Source organism: Solanum stenotomum, chromosome 11 (assembly GCF_019186545.1).
Source record: "Solanum stenotomum isolate F172 chromosome 11, ASM1918654v1, whole genome shotgun sequence".
Taxonomy (NCBI): domain Eukaryota; kingdom Viridiplantae; phylum Streptophyta; class Magnoliopsida; order Solanales; family Solanaceae; genus Solanum; species Solanum stenotomum.
The window spans coordinates 2,966,176-2,992,031 of NC_064292.1; the positions used below are offsets into that span (position 1 = coordinate 2,966,176).

The following is a 25,856-nucleotide window of genomic DNA, read 5'->3' on the forward strand; positions in this document are numbered from 1 at the left end:
AGAGTTAATTGATATTTGTTGCTAGTGGAGGTGAGATGTCCTATGAAATTAGTCTTGATGCGTAAGATTCAAATGATATTTTGATATATTATCATTTTTAGTTTAAGACTGCAAAATTCATGTGTCTTATTTCTTAACCTTCATGTCCTGTATTAAGAATCAAAACGGGTGAATAATATTTATTTATATGCCTTCTCCATTTGTGGAACTACATTGCTCTTATTGTTCCTAAAAAACTTTTATGTGACAAAGAAGCTATTCTCTTTAATTTTAGGTTGTTATAACATGTAAATAGAGGTTGAATTTGTGTGTGGGGGTGGGGGGTATATGAATTGCAGTCAATTATTTTTGGATCTTTTCAAAACTATTTCCAATCAAATTTGAATATCTTCAAGATGGATTACAATTTGTGAGTTGGAAAACAACCAACAAAAACCAGGTTATCCTTTTAATGTTTCAAAGGAGATCAAATTATAAACAATGTTAAACTGTAAAATATTGAATAGTTGTAACTTGTAAGAATGACAAAACATTAAGCACAAAGAACACTACAAAAATAATTAATATTGGTTCGATACAAATCTTAAACCTACATTGTAAAAAAGTGATTTTAACACGATATTGCGAATGTATGGTTTTTTCGATCACAATGAACACTTGCTTGCAAGTTAACAAGGTTGGTTTTTTCTCGCTCACCAATGAGCACAAATCTAAGTACCCTAGAAAGGCTAGTTCAAGTACTGCCTTACCAGTAAAAATATTATACATGGAAGTACTGAGTTGTTGATCAACATTTTCAAGAACTGTGTTGTACTCCATAGTACTTTAGAACACCATCAAATGAGCCAATGGAGGCTTTACATTTGTATTGGATGACAAAGCAAGCATCAGATCTCATGGCCTTGCTCTATTAGTAAGAGCACAACACATGATGTGTGAGTCGGGTGCATGTCACAAGTTTGAACCATGCAGCAGACAAAATCCTGGTATGTAAGTGAAGGAGGATTCTATCAAGTTCCAGAGCGTGCATAGCATCCTTGGAATTTCTCAGTTATGAGGAAAACAAACTATGGTGGCAGGCTCCAAACTAAAGCATTCATTCCAAGGATGGTCCTGCCTAGCAAAAAGAAAGAAGATGTCGTGTGTCTGGTGTCATCTGAAACGAGAAATAAAAGGTGTCAATCAAATGGCAACTATTGTGTCATTTCAACAATAACATACACTTGTAATCCCACAAGTATGGTCTTGGGAGGGTGGTGTGTACGCATACCTTACTCCTACCTTGTGAAGGTAGAACTATTGTGTCCTTAAATGACAGTTAAATGCATCAGTGAAGAATTGCCTTGTGTTAACGCACTGACTCAAGGCCCTGTACAGTGAGAATGAGTGCATGGTAATTGGTGGCGCGAAGTAACAGCTTGTTTAATGGGAGAGCATCCTAATTTTAACCAAGACGACATCCAAGTGAGGTAAACATCACAATGGTAACTTCGGAAGCATAATACAAATTCTGTGAGCTCTTTGAGGTTCCCGTGAATACATTTTCCACTGTGTTCCAACACTGACCCCAAAAGTACCCTGCTAACTGAAACTTCTTGCAATAACCAATATTTAGACGTAAACTCTAACCCAGACGTTGACAAAAGGGGGGGGATAGGTAGTCTCAGGAAACTAGTATTGCTCCCTTTATTGGTTTTATTCGCCACAAGGTAGAATCAGACCGTCAGCACTCGAATGATGCTTAACTGCCTATGTCAGATGAGTTAAGCTATCAGTTTCTGCACAGATCAGTCTCCTTCCCGTGTTGACTATCTCTCACAAAAACTCACTTCTTGGGTAAGGCGAACAAGGGATTGCAAGTATTGAAATATTGTGCATATAGGTAAACATTCTTACATGTGGATGTATAAACTGTTGAATTTCCTTGAGACAATAGAAACATGTTTAGTGCAATGATAAGGGTAGTTTTAAAATGATTTAGGTTGTGTTCAAATCGCACTTGCGACATTCTAACATTTTTCTTTGGATAGCCTCGTTAGAATTCTTGGCTCCACAATTATATTTCACCCCAACACAATAATTAGTTGGCTTGTTCTGGTACTCTCTTAACTATTGATTGCAAACCAGATCACTCTAACATATGTTAAGAGAGTAGTAGAGTACCACAACATGCATGCTTACATCATACACTTGCGGGGGGGAGTGCTGGCCAATCAAGAACGCCCATGTTCAGAAGATGCATGAAGCAGAATGAGGATGCTAAGATGGATGTGTGGGTGTTGGGAGCAATAAGATCAGGAATGAGGATGTGTGGACATACTAGGAGTGATAAGATAAATAATTAGCAGAAAAGGCATAAAAAAGTAAAACAACAAACAAAGAAAATAATGTGGACCCCAACTTGTTTGACACTGAGGCATAGTTTTTGTTGTTGTGTCTAAAGAAGATAATGTAATTGATTTTCTAAATTCCAAACACATAAATAGACAAACCTCATTTGTAGAGTTCTGGATTAGAGGCCTGCATAATGATTGAAGAGCCCACCGCTACGTAATCAATCCAACACATCAGGTCGAGGGCCGAAAAACTCATCGGACAATAGTGAGGTACCGGAATATGAGTCAGCATTCATCAGGTTACAAAGTCGGAACTTGATTGTTCATATTCCGCTTTGTCATGTTGGATCAGTTGTGTGGAGGAACCAAAAGCAGCCATCTTTTCTGACAAAAGCTTAAGAGCCTCCTGTTTATTAGCCAATTCCATAAGCACCTTGATCCTCCTAAAAGAAACATTACTTGGTTTTTGCCCTTTATTTACCATTTGCAAGAAACATCTTTCTGCCTCCGCCAACTTTCCCAGATCACAGAGCAAATCAAACAAAACATCAGAGACCAAAATATATGAGCCAAATTCTCTCTCCATCATGTCATCCCACAACTCAAGTGCCATCTCCACTTTCTCATGTCTCCTGCTCAACCTGATCAGAAACATACACGACTGTGTACTCGGTAAGCACCCAGTCTCCTTCATCCTCTGGTACAAAGTCCACGAACTTTTCAAATCATTTATCCAAAAAAATGACCTTAAGAACACATTATAAGTAGTGGCATTGGGGCTCAAACCATTTCTAACCATCTCATCCATCAAACTGTATGCATCCCCGATCCTCTTCGCAATGCAGAAGTTCCTAATCGCAGCATTATAAGCAGCCACATCCGGATAACATCCATACTCCCTCATCTCCTTCAAAATGTGCCTCGCCTTATCAGGTTGTCCAACCAACCCCAACCCTCCAATTAAACTTGTATAAGTTATCACATCAGGAGTAATATCCTTCTCTCTCATCTCCTCCACCACCCTAAACGCCTTCTCCATCTCTCTCCCTTTACAATACACATCCACCAAACAATTAAACGAAACAACATCCGGTTCAACTCCCAAATCCCTCATCTCCTTAAAGAAAACCTCCGCATCCTCGGACGACTTCCAACCAGACAAAAGTATATTAAAAGTCTGGTTATTTGGCCTAAACTTGTACTTCAACCTATGATACACATTCCTAGCATCACTCATACTTTTCTCCTGACACAAAGCCCTTAACAATGCATTAAAACAATCAACACCAAACTCATTCAACAGTCTCTTAAAACCCCAAAAAGACTCAACAGTTTCCCTAACAGAGCAAACCTTAGCAACTCTACCTAAAACAACTTGAACTGTTCTGGGTGTTATCAAAGATTGATCTTTTCTCTTCATTTCCACTAAAACCTCCCAAATCTTATCGAATTTACGATTCCTACCAAGTACATACAAAATGGTATCTAAAGAAAACCCAGTATGATAAAACCCTTTTCGCTTATCTGCATATTTAAAGAACTCTAAAGCTTGTAATGGGTTTGAGTGAGAAAAACGTACCCTTTTGAGAACTTTGTCGATTAAGTCGTTTGATAGTTTGATTTGAGATGATTTCAGTGCTTGTTTCAGTCCTTCTGGTGTCTGTGTTATTGTAATGATGCGGTAAAGGGTTTCAACTTCTTTGTCTATGGGAGCTGAGGATTGAGAATGGAGAGAACAAGGAAGAAAATGGGTCGTTGGCCTTTTCAATTGAAGAGCAATAGAGAGATTCTTGTAGCAGAAAATTCGAGCCATTGTTGGGAGCTTCTTGTGGAGTTTTGAAAGTCCGCTAATTTTTTTTCGAGATACTGAAGGGGAGCAAAGCAGATTAATAATTTTTCGGAAAATTTCATTTAGACCTTTGAACTAAATTTCGTTTCAATCGAACCTTTTTATATTGTGTTTGTCATTTTTTAGTTATATGCATTAGTTGAAATAAGGCATGTAAAATTCCAAACATATTCTACTTGAGATTGATATATATGATTAAACGAGATGATATGAAATGCGATTTTTACTTTATCTATTCGAGTGCGTAGATTGAAGTATCCTACGTTAAGGAGACGAACGTGTATTAAGCCAAATAGAAATTACAAGCAATATAAGTGATACTCCAAGTTTAAAATAGTACGGGTTGAGTAACATGAGTATGAAATTATCTTTGTAACGAAGCGTTTTACCCTAAATATGAAACTTTTCCATATAGATCTAAATTTAATTAGCTTTGATATACGAATAGAAAATAAAAAAGAAAAAGGAATTAAAATAAGAGTTACGAAACGTATTGTCACGATGGAACAACTTTTTTTTTTTAAAAAAATCGTACATAGTTAATTAATAATACACTTTATCAATAAGCCGTCTTAGCTCAGTGGTAGAGCGCGTGGCTTTTAACCACGTGGTCGTGGGTTCGATCCCCACAGACGGCGTATATTCTTTCCTAAAAATCATAATATTTTTGATTATTTCCTTTCATAAACCCAAATATTCTTTTTATTTTAGATTATTTTCTTTCATAAGCCCAATTATTCTTTTTATTTTAGTTATAACTTACGTAAAGTGACATATCTATTATTTTTTCCTCATAAACTCAATCATTTTTCTATTGATAGTAGAAACTAAAGAAAGGACATATATGTATGGAAGGGTATTGTAACTAAAAAATTGATCTCATATTATGTTTGATTGTTCGTGTGGCAAAGTATATACTTGATAAAAATAAAATTTTATGCAATCGAAGAAATGATTATACTTTTCGATTCTCAGGAAGGGAAGGGAATTGCTAGCAGTTACAGTCTCCGGTCTTCTCATTTCCTTGCTATCTAGTTCTTATCTGACCATATTCAAATAAGTTTCTTTCTTACTATCAACTAATAAAGTTACTATATTAATTGCGTTGACATGAGTTATTGATATTTGAAAGAAGTAATATAAAGTTAAGTTGAATGAGATGATTGGCTGTTACATTGTGTTTGGACATGAAAACATAACTAAATTTTCGAAACAAAATCCATGGACAAATAGGATTATTGGAGTTGAACTTGCTTATAGGATTTTTGTGAAATCTACTCCGAGCTAAAATTATCCTAGTACGACGTGCCACACGACACCATGTCAAAAGGCTTTCAAGGACCTTACTTTCTGCAACTTTGAGCCAAAATTGTCTTAGAAACTCGTGCCGCCGCACATTGTATTAAGGTGTTCTTGTTTTTTAAAATAAAATTTATTTTCTTGTAATTTTCTCTTATGCACACTTGGTTCTCAGTTACAGAGGTCTACCTAAGTTAATCTTTTTAGACTTTTGTTCAAACTTTGAAGCTCCATTACAATCATTTAGCTCCAATCTTTGCTTCAATTCAAAATCAAGTTCTATTCAATAAAACACACATGTTAAGTATGTAATGTTGGAATTCTAATTCGAAGGCGATCAAAACATTCAAAATATATGAGAAAATGTATCTAAAAGCTTATATTTCTAGTCGAATCGCAAAGTTCATGCTATTACATCCATGTAATCATGTATATTTGAAAGATAGTTGAAATAACAAATAATGGCGCTCTTCTAAAAAATTACGTACTAAATATTTATTCATATTAGATGTTTATGTAAAGTCAAATAATTTAAATTTAGCGATTAAAGATTAAAGCACGAATACATGATTAACTAACTAATAAGTTTATGAAAAATACATATTCGTATATATATTTATTGATTAAATATAAATATAAATAAATAAGGGAGAACAAATTATATTAGGAAGTGCTACTTTTATCACACAAGCCGTCTTAGCTCAGTGGTAGAGCGCGTGGCTTTTAACCACGTGGTCGTGGGTTCGATCCCCACAGACGGCGATTAGTTATGAATATTTTTGTTTGCAATAAAAAATAATTGGCTTGATTAATTATGATTTTTTTTATTTCCACTAAAAAATAATTGAGGCTCAGGTATTTGATAAAGTTCGATCCCAAGTATTGAAGTAATCTCTCATAAAGAACTCCCATTGAAATGAATCATAACAAGGTGCCGTCTTTGCAAGAAAATGACTACTTCGATAAGTCATTTGTTAGGGAAGATAATAGTAAAAAGGTGTCATATTTTCTAAAAGTAACTTCAGCGCCTAAAGAAGAATACGAGGTGCCTCTTTTGTCAAAGAATGACTATTTTAAGAAGTCATCAATTTCAGAAAATAACTACAAGAAGGTTATATATGTTTCGAAAGTACCCTCAATGGCTAAATCAGAATGCAAGGTGCTTGTCTTTGCCAAAAAATGACTACTTCAATAAGCCATTTGTTCAGGTAGATAACTATAAAAAGGTGTCATATGTTGCAAAGGTGCCCAGTGCCTAAAGAGGAACACGAGGTGCCTGCTTTGCCAAAACAAAAAAAGACTATTTCAAGAAGCCATCAATTCTAAAAGATAACTATAAGAAGATGACATATGTTCCAGAAGTATCCTCAGTGCCTAAACCAAAATACAAGGTATCATTTTGCCAAAAAATAACTGCTTCAAGAAACCATCATCAAAATTTGCAGTTCTTTATTCATTGTGTTTTCCTTTGCAATTGTTTTATCATTTAAATTATATTTTGAAAGTTTCTAGATAATTGTTTCAATTGAATACATGTTCTTTTAATTGAGATTTTTCATATATCTATTCCTCCAACATTTGTCAATTTCTTCACATCAATCAAATAGCAAAAGACTAGAACATAACATCCAAGAGTTACACTCCATATTGAAGTGGGGTGTGCGCACGCTCATTTTCTCTTAGGAAGTAACATTATACTTAGTTGGTAATTCTTGCATGGTAATCCTCTAATCTCACTATGTGAATTTAGAGCGCGTTTTGGAGAATAATATTTGATCAATTCAACATTGATATGTGTTTTAATATATAAAGGGAATGATGGTTTAGGTAGGTGAATAATGCATAAAAATTCCACAAAACTATGACAAAATATCACTTACACACCTCAACTATTTGTGAGACTTAATACCACATAGTTTAGGTGTCTAATAATATGGAAAACATAAATTCGGTGGTAATATGACCTCACATAATTTAAGTGTGTGACTGATAATTTCGTCATAGTTTTGGAGGTCCCTATACATTATCTCTTTGAACAATGAGTAGCGCTAATTGAGATGTGAAGCTCATGAAATAATAATAGTTTTTGTATATTTTTTGTCCATTTAGCCTTTTTTTCCTACAAAGATCTTGTGCTTTTTACATTGAGATATTCAATATTTTATGAAGAGACTAACCATAAACCTGCTACAAACTTTTAAAAATGAGGCCTCTAATATTTTCAAGTTAGGATTGTCTCGTTTAGTCTTTATACTATTAGTGGTAGCATTCCTTTGGGAGTTTCTTATATTTCTTCTCTATTATTATTTAATGTTACTGTCGTATTAGTTTGTGGTATTGACTATTTCATTTTTAATATGCGTTGTCATGCTTTTTTTAGTTTTTTATCTTGGCTTCTTCATTCTCGTTGGTTCTTTTTCAATGTGCTTTGTAATGTTTTTACTTAAGCAATATAATCTATCGGAAACAACCTATCTTCCTTATAGGGGTAAGGTTTGCGTACTCTGCACACTATTCTCAGTGGCAGAGTCAGAATTTTCAATAAGGGGGTTTAAAATATGAAAAAATAGACACACGAAGTAGCCGAAGGAGTTTTGACATCTACTATATATATACCTAAAAAGTTATTTTGATCATGTATAAATTATATAATTTTTTGTCGAAAAGGGGTTCGGATGAACCCTAATAGTAAGGTGTCTGCCACTGACTATCCTTTTAAGACCCACTTGTGAAATTAGACAAAATTATTATTATTATAAGGTCGAGACATAAACATAGAAATCAAGTAGAAAGAATAAGAAGAAAAAACAGTAGAATAATTAGATTAATGACATTTTTTGTCCCTCTTATTAAATTTAGTTCTTGTGATATTAAATATTTAATAATCAAATACTTGAAATGTGCACTTTTGATTTATTTTACTAGTGCATTTTTATTTGCTGGCTAAATCGAATATGTAATTATTAAAATATATAATATATTTTTAATTAAAAAAATTAAATTATAATAAATCATATACCTTATGTTTTACAATCCCGCCGGCCGCCTTCTCTCATTTACATACAATACCCTAATTCCCAAATGGGTAGGCTTTCCTCCGCCGTAGAAATCCCCGACGACAGGCATCGGAGCCACCGTAGCAGTGACGGTGGCCGGTACTCACCTCAACGGAGCTCGCACTACGACAAACGACGCCGCTATCGAAGTCCTAGTCGTAGCCGTAGTCCTATCAGAAACCGTAGCCTGAGCCGAAGTGTTAGCGGTAGTCGGAGTCGGAGTCGGAGTCCGGTTTATAGCCCATATAGAGGTCAGCAAGCGTCACATACTAATGGACGAAACAGCCGGCGATCGTTTTCTCCAGATCGTTCGTACCGTAGACCAAGCCCTACGAATGAACCTCCTAGGAGATTTGGACGGGGGAAGAAACCATACCTTGATCGAGATCATAAGAGTGGAAGAACTGCAGATTCTGATTCGGATGAGGAGCTTAAAGGCTTGAGTTTTGAAGAGTACCGGAGGCTAAAACGTCAGAAATTGAGGAAACAGTTGAAGAATTGTATTTGGAATTGCACACCAAGTCCACCTAGGAAAGAAAATGAGCCGGAATATGAAGAGCCTGATGAAATTGCAGAACAAATCGAAGACGAGATGGTAAAGAAGGAGGATGGATCCAAAAAGGATGTGAAGAGGTCAAAAACTAAGTCTTCTGGAAGTGAGCCCGATTCCGGATCTGAATCAGATGCATCAGATTCTGACTCAGAGGCTTCAGATTCTGAACCGAGGAAATCTAGGAAGAGGAAGAAATCCAGCTCTAGACGTAAGAGTAGGAGATCAAGAAGGAAAAGTGTAAGTGAATCGGAGGAAGAGTCTACTGATGATTCATCATCAGAAGAAGAAAGGAACAAAAGGAAAAAGTCAAAGAGAAAAGACAGTAGCAGGAGACATAAAAGGGGTAGTAGTAGCAGGAAGAGAAGGAACAAAAAGAAAATTTATTCAAGTGAGAGTGAGAGTAAAAGCAAGAGCGAAAGCGAAGATGGTGAAATTGATGATTCTGATGCTAGTAAGAAGCAAAAGAGTGCTTTGAAGAGTAAGAAAAAGAAGGAAGGGGATAGTGACATACCAGAAAAGAGCTTGGAGTTGAGTGATGATGCTGGAATTAATGAGACCAAGGCTGATGAAGCAATGATAGATGAAGTTAATGGTGAGGTGCTTGAATTTAAAGAACTGATTGAAGCAAGGAAGAGGAGTAATTTTGAAGATGAGGCCCCAGTTGGTCCAATGCCCTTGCCAAGGGCTGAAGGGCATATCAGCTATGGTGGGGCACTTAGGCCTGGTGAAGGTGATGCTATTGCCCAGTATGTTCAGCAAGGGAAGCGTATTCCACGTAGAGGTGAAGTGGGTCTTTCTGCTGATGAGATTTCGAAATTCGAGGGTCTTGGCTATGTGATGAGTGGTAGTAGGCATCAGAGGATGAATGCTATTCGTATCAGAAAGGAAAATCAAGTTTACAGTGCTGAAGACAAGCGAGCTTTGGCCATGTTTAACTATGAGGAGAAGGCTAAGCGTGAGCAGAAGGTTATGGCTGATCTGCAGCGCCTTGTGCAACGCCACATTGGTCAGGATACTGAAACTTCTCACGATCCGTTTGGAGGGAAGTCTACAGAGGCGGCTGATGATTGATCCTTTTGTATGTTGTTTACTTAAATTTTGGTGTTATTGTTGTTATGTGTAGAAACTTGATTGTTTATCTAGAAAGTGGAGATTTATAATAACTTGTCGTTACTTATGTGTAAGCTGATAATATTTGGATTTTACTGATACTGTTTCACTGGTTTGTGTGGTAGTCTAATGTAATTAGAGGTAGACCAGGCTTTGCCAATATAGGTTATGCTTCGCCAAATTTGCTCAGACATTTTCTGCAGATTGTGAGTAGTCAAATTTTCACATAGCTCCTCAACCATTGTCCAGTTTTCTGCTACCCTTTCATACCAGTTTCACCACATAAGAAAAGATATTAGCCCACTGTTCTTTCTTTGAAACATATCCCAGTTTACACATTTTGACGTAGTAGCCCCTGTCCACTTCAGTTCACAAGAGGTTATACCATTACTGTACAGGTTCTTATGCATTACTCACCCGTCCGCCACTGGAAACACCATTTCCCATGTTCCCTGTTTGACTTGCAATTGTTAAGCATGCTGCCTTTAACATCATTTAGTTGGTGAGAATTTAGGACATATTTTCTTACTTTTTCTTTCTTGAAGTTAAAATCGGCTGAGTCATGGTCGTTGAACCCTAGTTAATTTTTTGCTTAAGTGTCATTCTGCTTTACTTCATTCATGTGTATATTTTGCTGATCTTACGAGGTTTGTATTATGGTTCTCATCTCTTATGTGTGGGCTGACATGTGATTCTATTGTTTGATTAGTTGAAATGTGATCTGGGTCTCGTAGCATGCTATTGAATAGCTGCTTGCTGTTTTTTAGTTGTTAATGTATAAGATGCTTCTTAGCTGGCCCTAACACCATAATTGTTAAAAGAGGTTGCTTTTTGCTTTTGCACAAGTGTTGGTGTACTAAACTTTCTGATAAAAGTAGTAGTTGTGCTAATCATATGTGTTCATGTATGTATAGTATAGATCAATGCCTCATTGGTTGATGCTTCATCCGTTGATATGTAGTTATTTTGTACTTTCTAAATCAGCCATCTGATTGGTCCTGTTGTGTTTTCAGCTATGCAGCTATTCTTCTGTTCTATCTTTCTTTGGTTGTTTGCTATTTGTTCTTCCAAGTTAAGTTAGACAGATGTAAAATTTAGCGCTGCTTTGAAAATCCAGACAAAAATACAATGAGATCCTCTGTTTTTTTGGCTATCGTGTTGATATTACAGCACTTGCACTTTCTTAGTGCTGCAACTTTTATAAAACTTTGCCTTTCTCAACAAGCTGGATGAGGCAGTGATTGTTTTAGCGATATGCTGTTTCAAATTATATTGATGACTTCGTGACTGGTGTATTTGAGTGTAAAATGCCATTATGTGTGCTTCTTAGTTGACTAAATGCATGTTCCCATCTATTCAGAGTAAACTTAACTGGCATATTTAAAAGTTCTGTTAGTTTCCTACATTGAAATCATTAAGGTTCATTGAAGTATGCCCTAGGACTATGATGATTGGACTCTTCAAAATTATCGCCGTGTGCATGCCAGATCCTCCAACGGTAGTGCATTCTTGAAGGATCTGACATTGGTGCGACAACATTTATGGAAAGGCTGAGCAACATCGCCCTAGGAAACATTATGTAGCTTGATTGACTTTGGTTGCAACCTGTAGTTTTCATTAAATGAAGGTGAAGACCAAATTTATTCAACAATGCCACTCATGTTAAATGCTTATTTCTAGATCCTTGCACCTGTCTGCTTGAAACCTGTTAGACACATGTCAAGGCTTATATGACTTGATGATATTATATGGTTATCTGTTGTTGTGTATATAAGATTATGCCCAAAAATGAAATGCTGACTACCACTTTTTGAAGTTTTATCATGTATGTTACAAAGGAACCATTTGAGTATCTTTTATGATAATTGTGTTCCAATTGCAGTATGTTGTCCTTTTTAAAGCATGTGTTGCAATTTCATTCAGAATCTCCTGCATAAAGGCTTTTCCACAGTTAATATTGAGCAATTGTCTTTGAGCAGCATGAAGGAGAACCTTGGAGCAATGATAAAATTGTCTCCATCTGACCCATAGGCCTTTTGTTCAAGCGGTGGAATCAACCACTGATGCTTGTGTCAGGGTAGGCTACCTACAACACAATCCCTTGGCATGCGTCTCTTCCCTTGACCTTGTGTGAACACGGGATGCTTTGTGCATCAGGTTGCCCTTTTTTTTTCTACACAATTCTGATGGTTTATGCAAACTTGGGTTTGGTTATGGTTTAGTGTCTGGTTCCAGGTCTTTAATTGCAATATTCCTTCAGTTATTCTTGAGAATTTTCTTGTCAAACAATCAGAGTAGATAGTCAAGATGTATTCTAGTCAGTATTTTTGAAAGCATATTTTAAAGTTGGTTAACTCAGAACCTGATCTAGATATTCTAAAGAGCTTGTTTTAGGCTTCTATGTTCTGGCTTCAAACTTATGTGTGCTTGGTCATTCATTTAGCCTATGTTGTTCCGACTCTTCAAAACTATTGCTGAGTTCTGTTTCAAGTTCTAAATTCATAACCTTCAAAGAGTCAGCTTGTGAGATTAACTTTGTTCTAATTCCATCCCTTATTGAAACACTTAAAAGGACCAGACATATATACCTCGAGAGCCTCAAATAATAGAACGAGCACCTATAAGTAAGGGAGAAGGAATTTGGACTTGAGAAACTCCCATAATACGAGGGCTAGCTATTGCTCAAATCATTAAACTTAATCATTTTGATAAATATTTATGAACTTTAATATATAGTTGAATAAAAAAGAAATAGTAGTATTTTGCTAGCTTACCCTTGTCCTGTCATTTGCTTTTGCTGCAACCTCTCTTGACTTAATTTTAGTTTGTGCCATTTTTGACTAGTCTGTTCTAAAATATTTCATATATTTCCACTGTTTTAGACCTTAATATAAAAAGACCGACATTCATTCTGAAACATATTATATAAAAGTTAAAATAAGACACGCAAATCGAAATAGATGATTCATTGTAACAAAAAATGGTAACACAAGTAAACATGTAGGTAGTCAAAACCAAAGACTAGTTCAAAAACTTATAAACATTAGTAATTCAACATCTCTAATTGTCTATCTAGAAGCTACTTGATCTTGAACTTTAGTTGTAGTGAGCCCAAATCCATAAGGATAAAGTGGATCATAATTTTTATCACCAACATTCATTGGCAATTGATCCACATTCTTAAACCAAGTTCTTGACAACTTTCCTCTAAACTCATAATCACCAAACAACACATCAGCCACACCTTGTCCCTCAGAGCCAGGCAACCATGCAGCAACAAGTGCATCAATGTTGCTCAAATATGGCTGCACAACTAATGGCCTGCCTGAAATTAACACCACAACACACTTTGTGTTGCCACATACATTACTCATTGTGTCAATTCCTCCCTTAGTAATTGTCAAATTCATACTGTCCCCTGCTGTTTCTGCATAAGGTAGCTCACCTACTACAACAATTGAGTATGAGAAGTTGTTCGACTTTAAAAACTCCGTTGTGGGACTCTCACTATACACCACTTCTGTGTTTGAATCAACGCTAGCTGTTATAGCATCCAAGATAGTTGTACCTGAAAAAAAATCGAAAAGTCATACTGTACTCTATCTGTTTCATTTTACATGTCTTAGTTTGACAAGGGTAAGAAATATATACCTATTGTGACATTGTTTCCTTCAACTCCTTGCCAAGTAATTGTCCAACCACCACATTGATAGCCCAAATTATTGGCGTGACTTCCAGCAACTAATATTCTTGATGCCTTTTTAGGCAATGGTAGCATAGGGTCATTAGCATTTGCACCATTTTTCAATAACACAAGTGATTTTCTAACTGCTTCTCTAGCTAATTCTCTATGTGCCTGTTCCGAAAAAAATAATAATAACGTCACATAAAATGAAACAGAAAGAGTACTAGAATAACATCTTTTAAGATATAGTTCTGTTTTAAAATAAATTGAGTGAACACAACATTTTTCCAGAACAACACGAGATACTTCATGCATCAGATTGTCTTCTATTTCAAAATTGAGTGAACATGACAGCATTTTTCCAGGACAACACAAGACACTTCGTGGATTGATGGAAAACGCAAGATACTTCATGCATCAGACTGTCTTTTTTTGTTGTGTTTCAAAATTGAGTGAACACAACAGTATTTTTCCAGGACAGCACGAGATACCTTCTGCATTAGACTGTTTTTTTTTTAATTCAAAAGTGAGTGAACCCATCATTTTTCCAGAAAAACACGAGATACTTTGTGCATTCATGGGAAACACGAGATACTTCATGCATTAGACTGTCTTTTTTGTTTCTGTTCTGTTTCAACATTGAGTGAACACGACAGCATTTTTCCAGAACAACACGAGATACTTTGTGCATTTATGGAAAACACGAGATATTTCATGCATCAGACTGTGTTTCTTTTGTTCGGTTTTCAAGACTGACCTGACTTCCGACGTGTTTAACTAATTTATAATCAGCCAAAGGATTCTCAAAAAGACCCAATGTAAATTTGACTCTCAAGATCCTCCTCACAGCATCATCAATTCTGGTCATGGGGATAAAATTATTTTTCACCAAAGAGGTCAATGTATCAATAAATTCTGTATAGTTCAAAGGGACCATGATCTGCAAAAAAACCACAAAAATAATCAGATGAAAATTCAAATTTCATAACATCTTGATTCTACACATAGTACATACTCTCTTGATCCATTTTATCGATCTCTTCAACTACTAAAAGAAATTTGGTCCAAAATATTTTTCGCTTTAGCAAAGTTAAACGACATATAAAAAAGACTAAAAGAGTACTACACCAGAAGTTTAAACGACATATGAACATCAAAAGTTCAAATGACATACGAAAAAGATCAAATTAAGTAGAACATCAAAGTTTAAACGACATGAAAAAGATCATAAGAAGTACAACATCAAAAGTTTAAATGACATTTGAGGAAGATCATAAGAAGTTCAACATCAAAAGTTTAAACGACATATGAAAAAGATCAGAAGAAGTACAACATCAAAAGTTTACATGACATACGAGAAAGATCATAATAAGTGCAACATCAAAAGTTCACACGACATACTAGAAATATCAGAAGAAGTACAACATCAATAGTTTACACGACATACGAGAAAGATCAAAAGAAGTACAACATCAAAAGTTTGAACGACATATGAAAAAGATAAGAAGAAGTACAACATCAAAAGTTTGAACGACATATGAAAAAGATAAGAAGAAGTACAACATCAAAAGTTTAAACGACATGTGAAAAACATCAGAAGAATTACAGCACCAATAATCTAAACAACATATGTGAGGGACCAAAGAGAATACTAGAAAGCTAACCATGTCAATGCCAGCTTGAACCCCAGCCAACACTGAGTGTGTATAATTTGAATGAGGTGGTGAGGTAATTCTGTCAATTCCTTCCCAATCTGAGATAACAAATCCCTAAAAAAACAAATCAAAATTATTAGTTCTCAACTATCACTAAAAGTTTTAGTAGAATAATAAGTACCCCATCCTTAATCAGAAGTCTCGAGTCCTCGAGTTTTTGACCCTTGGGAATGGAGTCATCTTTGTTCTTAATCAGAGATCTCAAGTTCAAGCTTTTGACCCTTGGGAATCAAGTCGCCTTTCCTAGGGAGCAATTTAGCCCCCCAAAACGGTATCTTCCAAAGCAATTCCAAATTAATCGAGCCCCAATATGGGAATGGACACCAAGTGGCAAACAAAAAAGCAATTAAATATTGAGCAACAAGGGTTGTGGTAGAGTGATAAGTACTCTTTCATCCTTAACCAGAAGTCGAGACCTTGGAATAGAGTCTCCTTTGGTAGGGAACTTTAGGCGCTTATAATCAGACTCCAATATAGGTACTGAACATTGTATATATGTAAAATAAACATTAAAAAAAAGTGAAGTGGTTAATTCATTACTCTGAAATTTAGTGTGCCCTTGAGGAAATTGGTAACAAGATCATGATTTGCATGCATCTTAACTCCATTCAAACTTGAATATGAAACCATAATAGTTGAAACTCCCTTGATGATTGAATGATAATAAGCAGGCATGTGAATGCTTAACAATGTGTGCCAATCAGCCACTGTGTTGTTCTCATTTATCCCTTTTATTGTGCCACCATCTCCAACAAAGTGTTTTGCACATGCCACTACCTTTTCCCTACAAAAAAAAACAATTATTGTACAAGTTCATATTCAACAACATATCAGTGTATTTCCACAGGTGAGGTCTAAGGAGGATAGAGTGTATACAAACCGTACCCCTACCAGAGAGACAAGTTTCTGAAAGACCTCGGTTCAAGTAACAAATGTACAAGTTCATATTCAACAAACATACTAGTGTATTTACACAAGTGAGATTTAAAGAGGGTATAGTGTATACTGCCACCTTACCTCTAGCCGAGATACTATTTTTGAAAGACCCTCAGGTCAAGTAACAAATGTACAAGTTCATATTGAATTAAAAAAGAAGAAGAAAGGGGTGGGGGTTAAAGTATAAAGAAATACGTCAAGAATGAAAAAAACATATATATATAGTGTAATTTTAAGACAAGAAATTCAGAAGAATCCCTTACGCCTTTTAGTGACCATAAACCTCTACGAAGGGGTTCAAATGGACCCCTTTATGCCGCTAGTTAGAAATTAACCCTAATCTTAATTTTCGGGGTTCAAGTATCATTTACCCCTATAATCATTGATTATACACTTACTATACATCAAATATACACAAACAACGACTACAATCTACTATAGTATAATAATATTATTTTTAATCGATTGACTAAAAATGTTAAGATCTCAAAAAAGGTAAGATATGTAAATATAAATTAACTTACTTTCCACCAACATAAGGAATGCCTACTTTATTAGTAGGTAAGTCCCCTTGTAAACCAGGTATAATTTCAGTCATTTGTTTCACAATTTGTGGATCCTCACTATAACTCTCATAGCACCTACCCCACCTTGGGTCTCTACATAACTGCAAAAATATTCGTACAATCAGATCACTTATAAAATAATTATATTATAAATAATAAAATTATTAATTTCTGTTATAACATATTAAATTATACCGCAATGCATGGAGCAAAAGCATATGGAATGCCAGTAGCTCTAACTTCAAGAGCTGTTGCTACACCAATTCTTTTCACAAGTTCGGGATCTCTACAAAAATTAAAGCAAAATAAAAAAAAAACAAATTATTATGTAATTTCAGAAAATTAAATATTTATTTTTCCTAATACAAGATCATAATTTAGTGACATTTACTAAGCGTAATTATTTTTTTAACAAAAAAAATGAAAAATAAAATATAAGAAAATCATTTAAAGATTTTTTTTTTTTTTTGTCTACATAATATAATTTTCGAGTGAAAAGGGCTCTGCTACTAAAGAAAGACACTCTTTAACATTTTTTAGAAAAACCCTCTTGGAGGGTTTGAAAAGGCACTCATACCTTATACTTTAATAAGGTTATTGAATCGTCAGTATATAAAAGTTAAAAATATTTAAATTAGAAAATTGAGAAAACATACCTAGTGGCACCAAGTCCAATATTATGAGGAAAAATAGTAGCTTTATAAACATTATTATGTCCATGTACAGCATCAATCCCATAAATCATAGGTATCCCTAACCTACTAGACAATGCTCCTCTTTGAAATTCGTTCACCATATCAACCCATTCCCTGGCTGTTGCTTCAGGTTTTGGCACACTTCCACCACCACTCAGTAAACTCCCTATCCCGTAATTTTTCATGATGTCAGTTGTCATGTTTTTTCTCTCGAGTTGTGTCATTTGCCCAATTTTCTCTGACAATGTCATCCGACTCATTAGATCCTTTATTCGCGCGTTTATTGGCTTGTTGGGATCCTTGTAGAGCAAGTAATCTCCTTCTTGTGCCATGCATGAGTCCCATGTTGAGAATAGTAGCACAAGTCCCAATAAAAGGATTGTAATTCTTGATTTCATAGCTGATTACTTAATAACTTAATATGAAATATTTCTGTAAATAGACAAAATGATAAGAGTAAGATAAGTAATTTTTATATTTTTTTACACTCAAACAACACTAAACAACATTAAAATATATATACACGATTCATACACGATCCATTTTTTCTACCGTTAAATACACTAAAACAACAAAAGAAATATTTCAAGCCCCACTCTAGTAACATAAAAAAAATGCATACACAATCCAATTTGTATACCGTTATACACTAAAATAACATAAGCAAGATCTCAAATTCTACACACTAATAGCATAAATATACATACACGATCTATTTTGTACAGAGAGCGGACCTACATAGAGTTCGTCGGGTGCTCGAGAACCCATTAACCTCGTCTCGGAATATATATAAATATATCTATAAAGAAGTTAAGAGGTATTTGTATAAAATTATCATAGAGCATCCGATGAACAAATGATCTAATTTGTCCATTGGCTCTTGGGTGGGTGCTTAAGACTCTTTTAGTGTTGTTGAGCCCAAGTTTGCATCTCACTGTTAACATATCTTTTTATATTTTTGAACACCCACAACATAAGTAAGATTTCAAATTCTACACAGTAATAACATAAAAATACATACATGATCCATTTTTTACATCGTTATTTACTAAAACAACAAAAGTAAGATCTCAAGTTTTACACACTAATAGCTTAAAATTCAAATAATTATCGTGCAAAAAATAGATGCAAAATAGTGAATAACAATTTTAATAACGAAAACGTACCAAGTAAAAGAGATGAAATTAGTGAATTAGTTTACATATACTGGATTTTTTATGAAGCTTTTATAATATAGTATTTGAGTAGTATTAGTATTTTTAGATGATTATGATATCTACAAATTTAATTAGTGATTATGATCAAGATCAACGGGAAAAACTATAAATCAGTTTAAGATAAACACAAATAGCTTACACGTAGGATTTTTAAAAATTATTTACCTTATTTATTTAGCTAGAAAATATGTTTATAATTTTCTTTCCAAGATAAGATTGTCTCCTAAAAGGAAAAAAATTAATTATACTTTATGACAAAGATTCATAGAATGTCGATTTATGGTCAGTAATAATTACTACAAGATACGATTCTTGAATTTAACTTTTATATACTAATCAAATTTAAACGATTTTTATATTATCGCAAGTGCGCATCACTTGTATAAAAAGTTAAATATTATATGTTCCATATTAAGTGAATTATTGGAATATGTTATATTTGGACATAAATTAAACGTTATTCTCTGTTTTTACACTTTCATTTATTTTCAAAACTAATACTCTTTCTCGAAGAGAAGGTCATTAAAAAGAAGGGTAAATATGAAAAAAAAATTCAACAGTCTTTTTTTAGTCCTGTTACTGACTGATAAGTTCTTATTTTAGTTATACGAAAAATAATATTTTACTTGCAATGTAAAACAAAACAAAAAAAAAATCAACATTTTTAAATTTTAATTTTTTTGTTACATGAGTTGATATAGCTAGGCTGAAATCATATTATTTCAAGTAATTTAGGTGAAAAGTTAAAGTATTGTTATATATGGGTTATTTAAGTGTTTAAATTGTACATTTAAGTTTTTAACCCTTTGGTTATTTCTGTCGTTTAAGTAATTTGATACGATATATTCAAGGTTATGTAATATGATATATGTTATTTGCAAACTGATTTTGGGAGAGTATGTCGATATGATGTGCGGGATTGGGGACATTCGTTGGGCTTTTTTCTTTGAGAGCCTAATATTGATTGATGAAATTTACCGCGTAGTTAATAAAGGTCAATACGTAGAAGGGATGAGAAACAAAACTCAGAGAGATAAACAGAGTTGACTTCCCAAAATGCTAAATTCTCTTTCAAACCTGTGGTCCCTTTTAGCCACTTGCTAGTTGGATCTGGTGCTCAAATAAAATACTATTAACATTTTTCACGCCCCAATAATTTCAACTAAATCAGTCTTTTTTACCATTTCTAGCTTGGTTAAATTATGTAAGTGGATTTTCTCTAAAAGTTCTTAACATAAAAATCTCAACTTGCTTTTTGGAGCCCATATACTAAAGGACTAGTAGTAGTTCACCAAAATTGAGCAGAGTCAAAGCTACTAAATCCTGTCAAACTCGTAAATCAAACACAACACAAAATAACTAAGCCTCATTTTCATAAATGCTCCATTTAGGTTCATTTACAATACTCTCAGGCTAAAATATATATTACATGGCAAAATTCACAAACTTCAATAATGATAAATAACAAAGATTACTGGCTTAATTTTGTGGTAAGTTTATACCACTTTTTGTTTTCTTGAAAGCCAGTGTTTGCACAAATTGTTGACAAAATGACTTTGCAATACTCATTTTTCATGTTTAGTAGTTGGTTTTCACTGGTTTAGTTGTAAGTCCAAATCCAAAATGAAACAAAGGATCATTATGTGAATCATCAAAGTTCATAGGGAGCTGATCAACTGACTTGAACCATGTCCGGGCGAGTTTTCCAGTAAAGCCATAATCGCCAAATAAAGCGTCAGTAACGCCTTGTCCTTCAGTCCCAGGGAGCCAAGCAGCTACAAGAGCATCCATTTTGGCAATGTAAGGCTCCATCACGACTGGACGGCCAGAGACAACGACTACAACACACTTCACTGCCCCACAGACGTTGTTGATGGTGCTAGGGCCGGGTTCAGTTATTGTAAGGTTTGAGCTATCGCCAAACATCTCTGCGTATGGGACTTCACCCACGACTACAATGGCGTAGGAGAATTTGTTGGACTTAACAAAGTTGGCGTTAGGGTTCTGTTGGTAGACTACTTGTGTTGAAGGATCAACTGTTTTCTTGATAGCAGATAAAATGGTGGTTCCTGTCAAGATATGGAACGCGTATCAGAACCGGAAGAATGATGTGTTGTGTGAGAAGGAGTGACAGACTGATGGTATTATTTACAAGGCTAAGTAAAACAACAGAATAGAGTTGGTGTAAAACGCATGTAATATGCTGCTTGGACACTCCTACAATGCTAACACACCCATGTCGGTTCCAACAAAACTGCACTACTTTTGAAGGACCCGACACACATCCATCAGCATTTTCGAAGTGTCCAAGCAACAATGGATTAAGTATGTCTAGAAAGGAGGAGGAAATCACTGTATAATTTAATCAATCACGCACATTGTGTGTTGTTCAAACGCTAATGATGGCAGGCAGATAGTAGAAATTGTTGCATCATGTCACAATAGAGATGTTGCCAAAACTACGAAATACAAGAGTGTGAAAACATACCAACTGTAAGATCATTGCCTGCAACGCCTTGCCATTGGATTGTCCAGCCTCCACATTGGTAACCTAAGTTGTCTGCATGAGTTCCAGCAACAAGTATTTTTGGTGCTTTCTTTGGAAGGGGAAGCAGTGGGTGACTAGGCGTTTTTCCGTTCTTCAAGAGCACGAGTGATTTCCTAACTGCTTCCCTTGCTAAGTCTCTATGCTCCTATAGAAAAGACAATGAAGCAGGTTAGATCTAATACAAGCAAGAGCTATACCTATGTTGCTCGGACTATCCAAAATGCACCCGACAAGCCCGAGCAACATAGTATTGGGATAACTAAGGTGACATTTTTTACCTGGCTACCGAGTTGGTTTGCCAAGCTAGGATCAGACATTGGGTTTTCGAAGAGACCCATGACAAATTTAACTCTCAATATCCGCTTCACAGCATCGTCAATTCTGCTCATGGGAATGATATTGGCTTTCACTTGAGAAGTCAAAGTATCGATAAATTCTCTATAATTCTCAGGGACCATAATCTGAAGCATAGACAAAAGTCATAGTGAATATAAAGAACTAGTATAACATATCCAAGATAAGATGATTGATAGGGGATCGTCTACGAATTTATATGACTAACCATGTCAATTCCTGCCGTAATTCCAGCTTGAACTGAATAAGAGTAATTAGCATGAGGAGGGTCAGTAATCCGGTCAAGTCCTTGCCAATCTGAAATGACAAAGCCCTGAAAGATGAAAACCAAATGAGGTTGGGTTATACTGGAATATATCCCGACTTTACCCTGAATGAAGTGAAATGATCATCTTTACCCTGAACTTGAGCTTGTTCTTCAGGAAGCCAGTGATAAGGTCTCGGTTGGCATGCATCTTTCTTCCGTTCCAGCTTGAGTAAGACACCATTACCGTTGAAACACCCTTTCTGAGTGAGTCATAGTATGCAGGCATGTGGATGTCAAATAAATCATTTGAGCTGATTATAGTGTTGCTTTCATCAACACCATTCTTCGTGCCACCATCTCCCACAAAGTGCTTAGCACATGCTGCAACCTTAGTCCTTAATCATATGAAAGTTCAACAAACAACAACATCAGCATTGATAGTCAAAGAACCATAGATGATTCATAAGAATTTGCTAGTATAACTAACACATCATCAAAGAAATGACGAGGATCTAAAAAGGGATAAAGATTCATACTTTCCGCCAACGTAAGGAACGCCATTCTTAGATTTAGCTGGCAAATCTCCTTGCAGACCAGGGATAATCTCAGTCATGCTTTTCACAATCCTATAATCTTCACTGTAACTTTCATAACAACGGCCCCATCTAGGATTTCTGCATACCTACCATAAAACAATTATTCAGACATAACATACATAGAGAAGCACCATATGCACAAAGTGTAATCATATCAACTCACTGCAATGCAGGGAGCAAACACATATGGAATTCCTGTAGCTCTAACTTCAAGTGCAGTTGCAGCCCCAATACGCTTCACCAATTCAGGATCCCTGCATAAAATTAGCAATTTTTTTACTATCACTAGATGAAAAGGAAAGGAACTTAAGAATCAAAAACCCCGAAATTCTGAAAATCATTAATTATCACTGAGGATTCTACTTGCCTGGTGACACCAAGGCCAACATTGTGAGGAAAGATTGTTGCCCCGTAGACATTGTTGTGTCCATGAACCGCATCGATTCCATAAATCATGGGAATCCCAAGACGGGTTGAAAGAGCACCCTTTTGAATCCCATCTACCATATTGGTCCAAACCTGAGCAGTGGCCTTGGGTGCAGGTACACTGCCTCCACCACTCAGTACACTCCCTGCCAGAAAAAATATTGAGGATGAACTCCAAAATACAAGACAACAATGAATCTAAGAGAATCCTTTTTCCCCTCTCCATGCCTAAATTAGTAAAAAGTTTCACTCCCTTTTAAGTCTTAGGCCACAGTGATCTATCAATATCTTTTTTTCTTAAAGGCAATACAACAATAAGTAACCAAATATACACATACTATACTATGTTGCTAGGACTCTCACAAATATGTGTTGGATCATTCAAAGATAGCATCTCTTTGGAGGATTTGACACATGTGCGGCAACATTTTTGGGGAGTCCGAGTAACATAGCCTATAGATGTGCCTTTTTCAAAAAACCAAATGCATATTACAAGCATACCAATGAAATTTTGCTTCATAACATCAGCTGTGGCAACGGCCCTCTCAATTTGAGTCATTTGACCAATCTTTTCCTCAAGAGTCATTCTTTTCAGCAAGTCCTTGATTCTAACACCCAATGGCTGTTTTGGGTCCTTGTATTTCATATATCCTCCCTCTGCTACCACAGTCCATAGGCATAACATCACAAAACCCATCATGGGTATAGACATTCTCCCCATTTTTTCACAAACCCTCAATATCCTTATGCTGGAACAATCTGCTAAAAAACATACAAATAGCAAAAATCAATAAAACTACTAAATACTAGAGTCATCAAAACAAGAATACAGAATGTTGGTAAAACCAAGAATCTTTTTTTTTGTTGTTGTAAAAGTTTTTTTTATTTTAAAAACAGCTTATCAAGACCACGGACTAAACACCACAAACCCATAGTCATCAAAACAAGAATACAGAATGATGATATAACAAAGAATCTTTTTTTGTTATAAAGTAAAAAAAGAAAGAAAAAGCAGCTAATCAAGATCACAAGATAAACACCATAGTCATCAAAACAAGAATACAGAATGTTGGGAATACAAGAATCTTTTTTTGTTACATGGTAAAAAAGAAAGAAAAAGCAGCTAATCAAGACCACACGATAAACACCACACAAACCCATCATGGGTATTCACATTTTCCCCATTTTTATCCCAATCCATCCCCCCTTCCTCAAGGGCCTTCTGATGGAACAGTATGCTTAAAGCTCTTAAAAATAGCAAACTCAATAAAACTACTAAACAGTACTATAGTTAACAAAACAAGCATACAGAATGTGGGAATAAAACACGAAGCCATTTTGTCACATATTCGCCCTTCAATGGCCTCCTGCTAAAACAATCTTGTAAAACACAAAAAAACAGCAAAACTCAATGGAACTACACAATGTTGAAAAAAAAAGAATCTTTTTTGTTACAAAGTAGTAAAAAAGGAAAGGAAAAACATCTAACCAAGAATACAAGCTAACCCCATCCCTCCTCATGGACCTTCTGCTAGAACAATCTACTAAAAAGCTCATAAAAATAGCAAAACTCAATAAAACTACTAAATAGTCTAGTTATCAAAACAAACATACAAAAGGTGGAATAAAAAAAAGAAACTTTTTTGTCACATACCCCACCCCCCTTAATGGGCCTTCTGCTAGAACAATCTAGCAAAACTCAACAGAACTACAAAATGTTGAAAAAAAAAAAGAATCTTTTTTAGTTACAAAGTATAAATCAAGAACACAAGCTAACCCCAACCCTCCTCAAGGACCTTCTTCTGGAACAGTCACTAAAAAGTCATAAAATAGCAAAACTAAAAAAAATTACTAAACAGTACTGTAGTTAACAAAACAAACAAACAGAATGTGGAGGATAAAAAGAATCTTTTTTGTCACATACCCCACCCCCACCCCCTTAATGGCCTTCTGCTAGAACAATCTTGTAAAACTCATAAAAACAGCAAAACTCAATAGAACTACACAATGTTGAAAAAAAAATGAATCCTTTTTAGTTACAAAGTACAAATCAAGAATACAAGCTAACCCCAACCCTCCACAAGGGCCTTCTACTGGAACAATCTACTAAAAAGCTCATAAAAACAGCAAAACTCAATAAAGCTACTAAATACTCTAGTTATCAAAACGAACATACAGAATGTGGAATAAAAAAAGGATCTTTTTTTGTCACATACCCCCTCAATAGCCTTCTGCTAGTACAACAATCTTGTAAAACTCAATAAAACAGCAAAAACTCAATGAAACTACTAATATACATACAAAATGTTGAAAAAAAAAACAGCTAATCAAGAAAACAATATTTGCAATGTGAACAAACTTACTTGTTGAACTTCAAGTTTGAAAAAGAAGAAGAAAATGAGTAGTCGTGCAGACAACTATTAGGCAAGTTGATGGGAATTTGTGTGTATCTTATGTGTGTATATATAGAAAATATACAAAATGGAAGATGCCATCTCAACTTTGGGGAAAATAACAAAAATGGTCACTTATGTTTAGTGTAGATTCAAAATAGTTCCTTAAATATATTTCTTGACAGTTTAGTCTTTCAAATTTGTCAAAAATAAGCACTTTTAGTCTCCGTCAAATATTTGTTTTTTTTTTTTTGGGGGGGGGGGGGGGGGGGGGG

The 25,856-nt window shown here is 35.1% G+C and overlaps 4 protein-coding genes and 2 non-coding genes across 7 annotated transcripts; 3 read left to right on the plus strand and 3 right to left on the minus strand.

Moving 5' to 3' along the window:
• Positions 1-729: 729 nt before the first annotated feature.
• Positions 730-4,175, minus strand: LOC125843842 (putative pentatricopeptide repeat-containing protein At1g02420). Its single transcript, XM_049523059.1, has 2 exons — positions 2,493-4,175; positions 730-1,156 (listed from the first exon to the last, which is right to left on the minus strand). Exon 1 carries the CDS (start codon positions 4,147-4,149, stop codon positions 2,632-2,634), a length of 1,518 nt encoding a protein of 505 aa, XP_049379016.1. The 5' UTR covers positions 4,150-4,175; the 3' UTR covers positions 730-1,156; positions 2,493-2,631.
• A 576-nt stretch (positions 4,176-4,751) lies between these two features.
• On the plus strand, positions 4,752-4,823 carry TRNAK-UUU (transfer RNA lysine (anticodon UUU)). The gene has a single exon. It is a non-coding gene; the product is annotated as a tRNA-Lys (tRNA).
• Positions 4,824-6,174: 1,351 nt separating this feature from the next.
• Positions 6,175-6,246, plus strand: TRNAK-UUU (transfer RNA lysine (anticodon UUU)). Its single transcript has one exon. It is a non-coding gene; the product is annotated as a tRNA-Lys (tRNA).
• Positions 6,247-8,534: 2,288 nt separating this feature from the next.
• On the plus strand, positions 8,535-10,298 carry LOC125843840 (uncharacterized). Its single transcript, XM_049523057.1, has one exon. The coding sequence runs from the start codon at positions 8,566-8,568 to the stop codon at positions 10,162-10,164; it is 1,599 nt and encodes a 532-aa protein (XP_049379014.1). The 5' UTR covers positions 8,535-8,565; the 3' UTR covers positions 10,165-10,298.
• Positions 10,299-13,254: 2,956 nt separating this feature from the next.
• Positions 13,255-18,198, minus strand: LOC125844488 (uncharacterized). The gene is made up of 8 exons (XM_049523798.1): positions 17,762-18,198; positions 17,301-17,391; positions 17,064-17,206; positions 16,144-16,387; positions 15,553-15,657; positions 14,646-14,828; positions 13,855-14,059; positions 13,255-13,771 (listed from the first exon to the last, which is right to left on the minus strand). Exons 1-8 carry the CDS (start codon positions 18,196-18,198, stop codon positions 13,272-13,274), a joined length of 1,908 nt encoding a protein of 635 aa, XP_049379755.1. The 3' UTR covers positions 13,255-13,271.
• Positions 18,199-20,373: 2,175 nt separating this feature from the next.
• Positions 20,374-25,678, minus strand: LOC125843839 (uncharacterized). Of its 2 annotated transcripts, none has more exons than XM_049523054.1 (10): positions 25,552-25,678; positions 23,690-23,947; positions 23,130-23,334; positions 22,926-23,016; positions 22,703-22,848; positions 22,318-22,561; positions 22,128-22,232; positions 21,844-22,026; positions 21,506-21,710; positions 20,374-21,086 (listed from the first exon to the last, which is right to left on the minus strand). In XM_049523054.1, the coding sequence occupies exons 2-10, from the start codon at positions 23,907-23,909 to the stop codon at positions 20,596-20,598; spliced, it is 1,890 nt and encodes a 629-aa protein (XP_049379011.1). In that variant the 5' UTR covers positions 23,910-23,947; positions 25,552-25,678; the 3' UTR covers positions 20,374-20,595. The 2 variants fall into 2 exon arrangements, with proteins under 2 accessions (XP_049379011.1, XP_049379012.1); XM_049523055.1 differs by having other exon boundaries at positions 23,690-23,950; positions 25,552-25,656.
• Positions 25,679-25,856: the final 178 nt, after the last annotated feature.

Bases quoted from the DNA above. Each gene is read 5' to 3' on its own strand.
- LOC125843839 (XM_049523054.1), bottom strand. From the start codon at position 23,909: ATGGGGAGAATGTCTATACCCATGATGGGTTTTGTGATGTTATGCCTA. The intron at 21,711-21,843 runs GTAAAAAATGTC...TCTTTTCTATAG, and splicing joins CAAACCAACTCGGTAGCCAG to GAGCATAGAGACTTAGCAAG. The intron at 21,087-21,505 runs GTATGTTTTCAC...ATATCTTGACAG, and splicing joins AGGCAATGATCTTACAGTTG to GAACCACCATTTTATCTGCT.
- LOC125843840 (XM_049523057.1), top strand. From the start codon at position 8,566: ATGGGTAGGCTTTCCTCCGCCGTAGAAATCCCCGACGACAGGCATCGG.
- LOC125843842 (XM_049523059.1), bottom strand. From the start codon at position 4,149: ATGGCTCGAATTTTCTGCTACAAGAATCTCTCTATTGCTCTTCAATTG.
- LOC125844488 (XM_049523798.1), bottom strand. From the start codon at position 18,198: ATGAAATCAAGAATTACAATCCTTTTATTGGGACTTGTGCTACTATTC. The intron at 17,207-17,300 runs GTATAATTTAAT...ATATTTTTGCAG, and splicing joins CTTTTGCTCCATGCATTGCG to TTATGTAGAGACCCAAGGTG. The intron at 13,772-13,854 runs GTATATATTTCT...ATTTTTTTTCAG, and splicing joins AGGAAACAATGTCACAATAG to GTACAACTATCTTGGATGCT.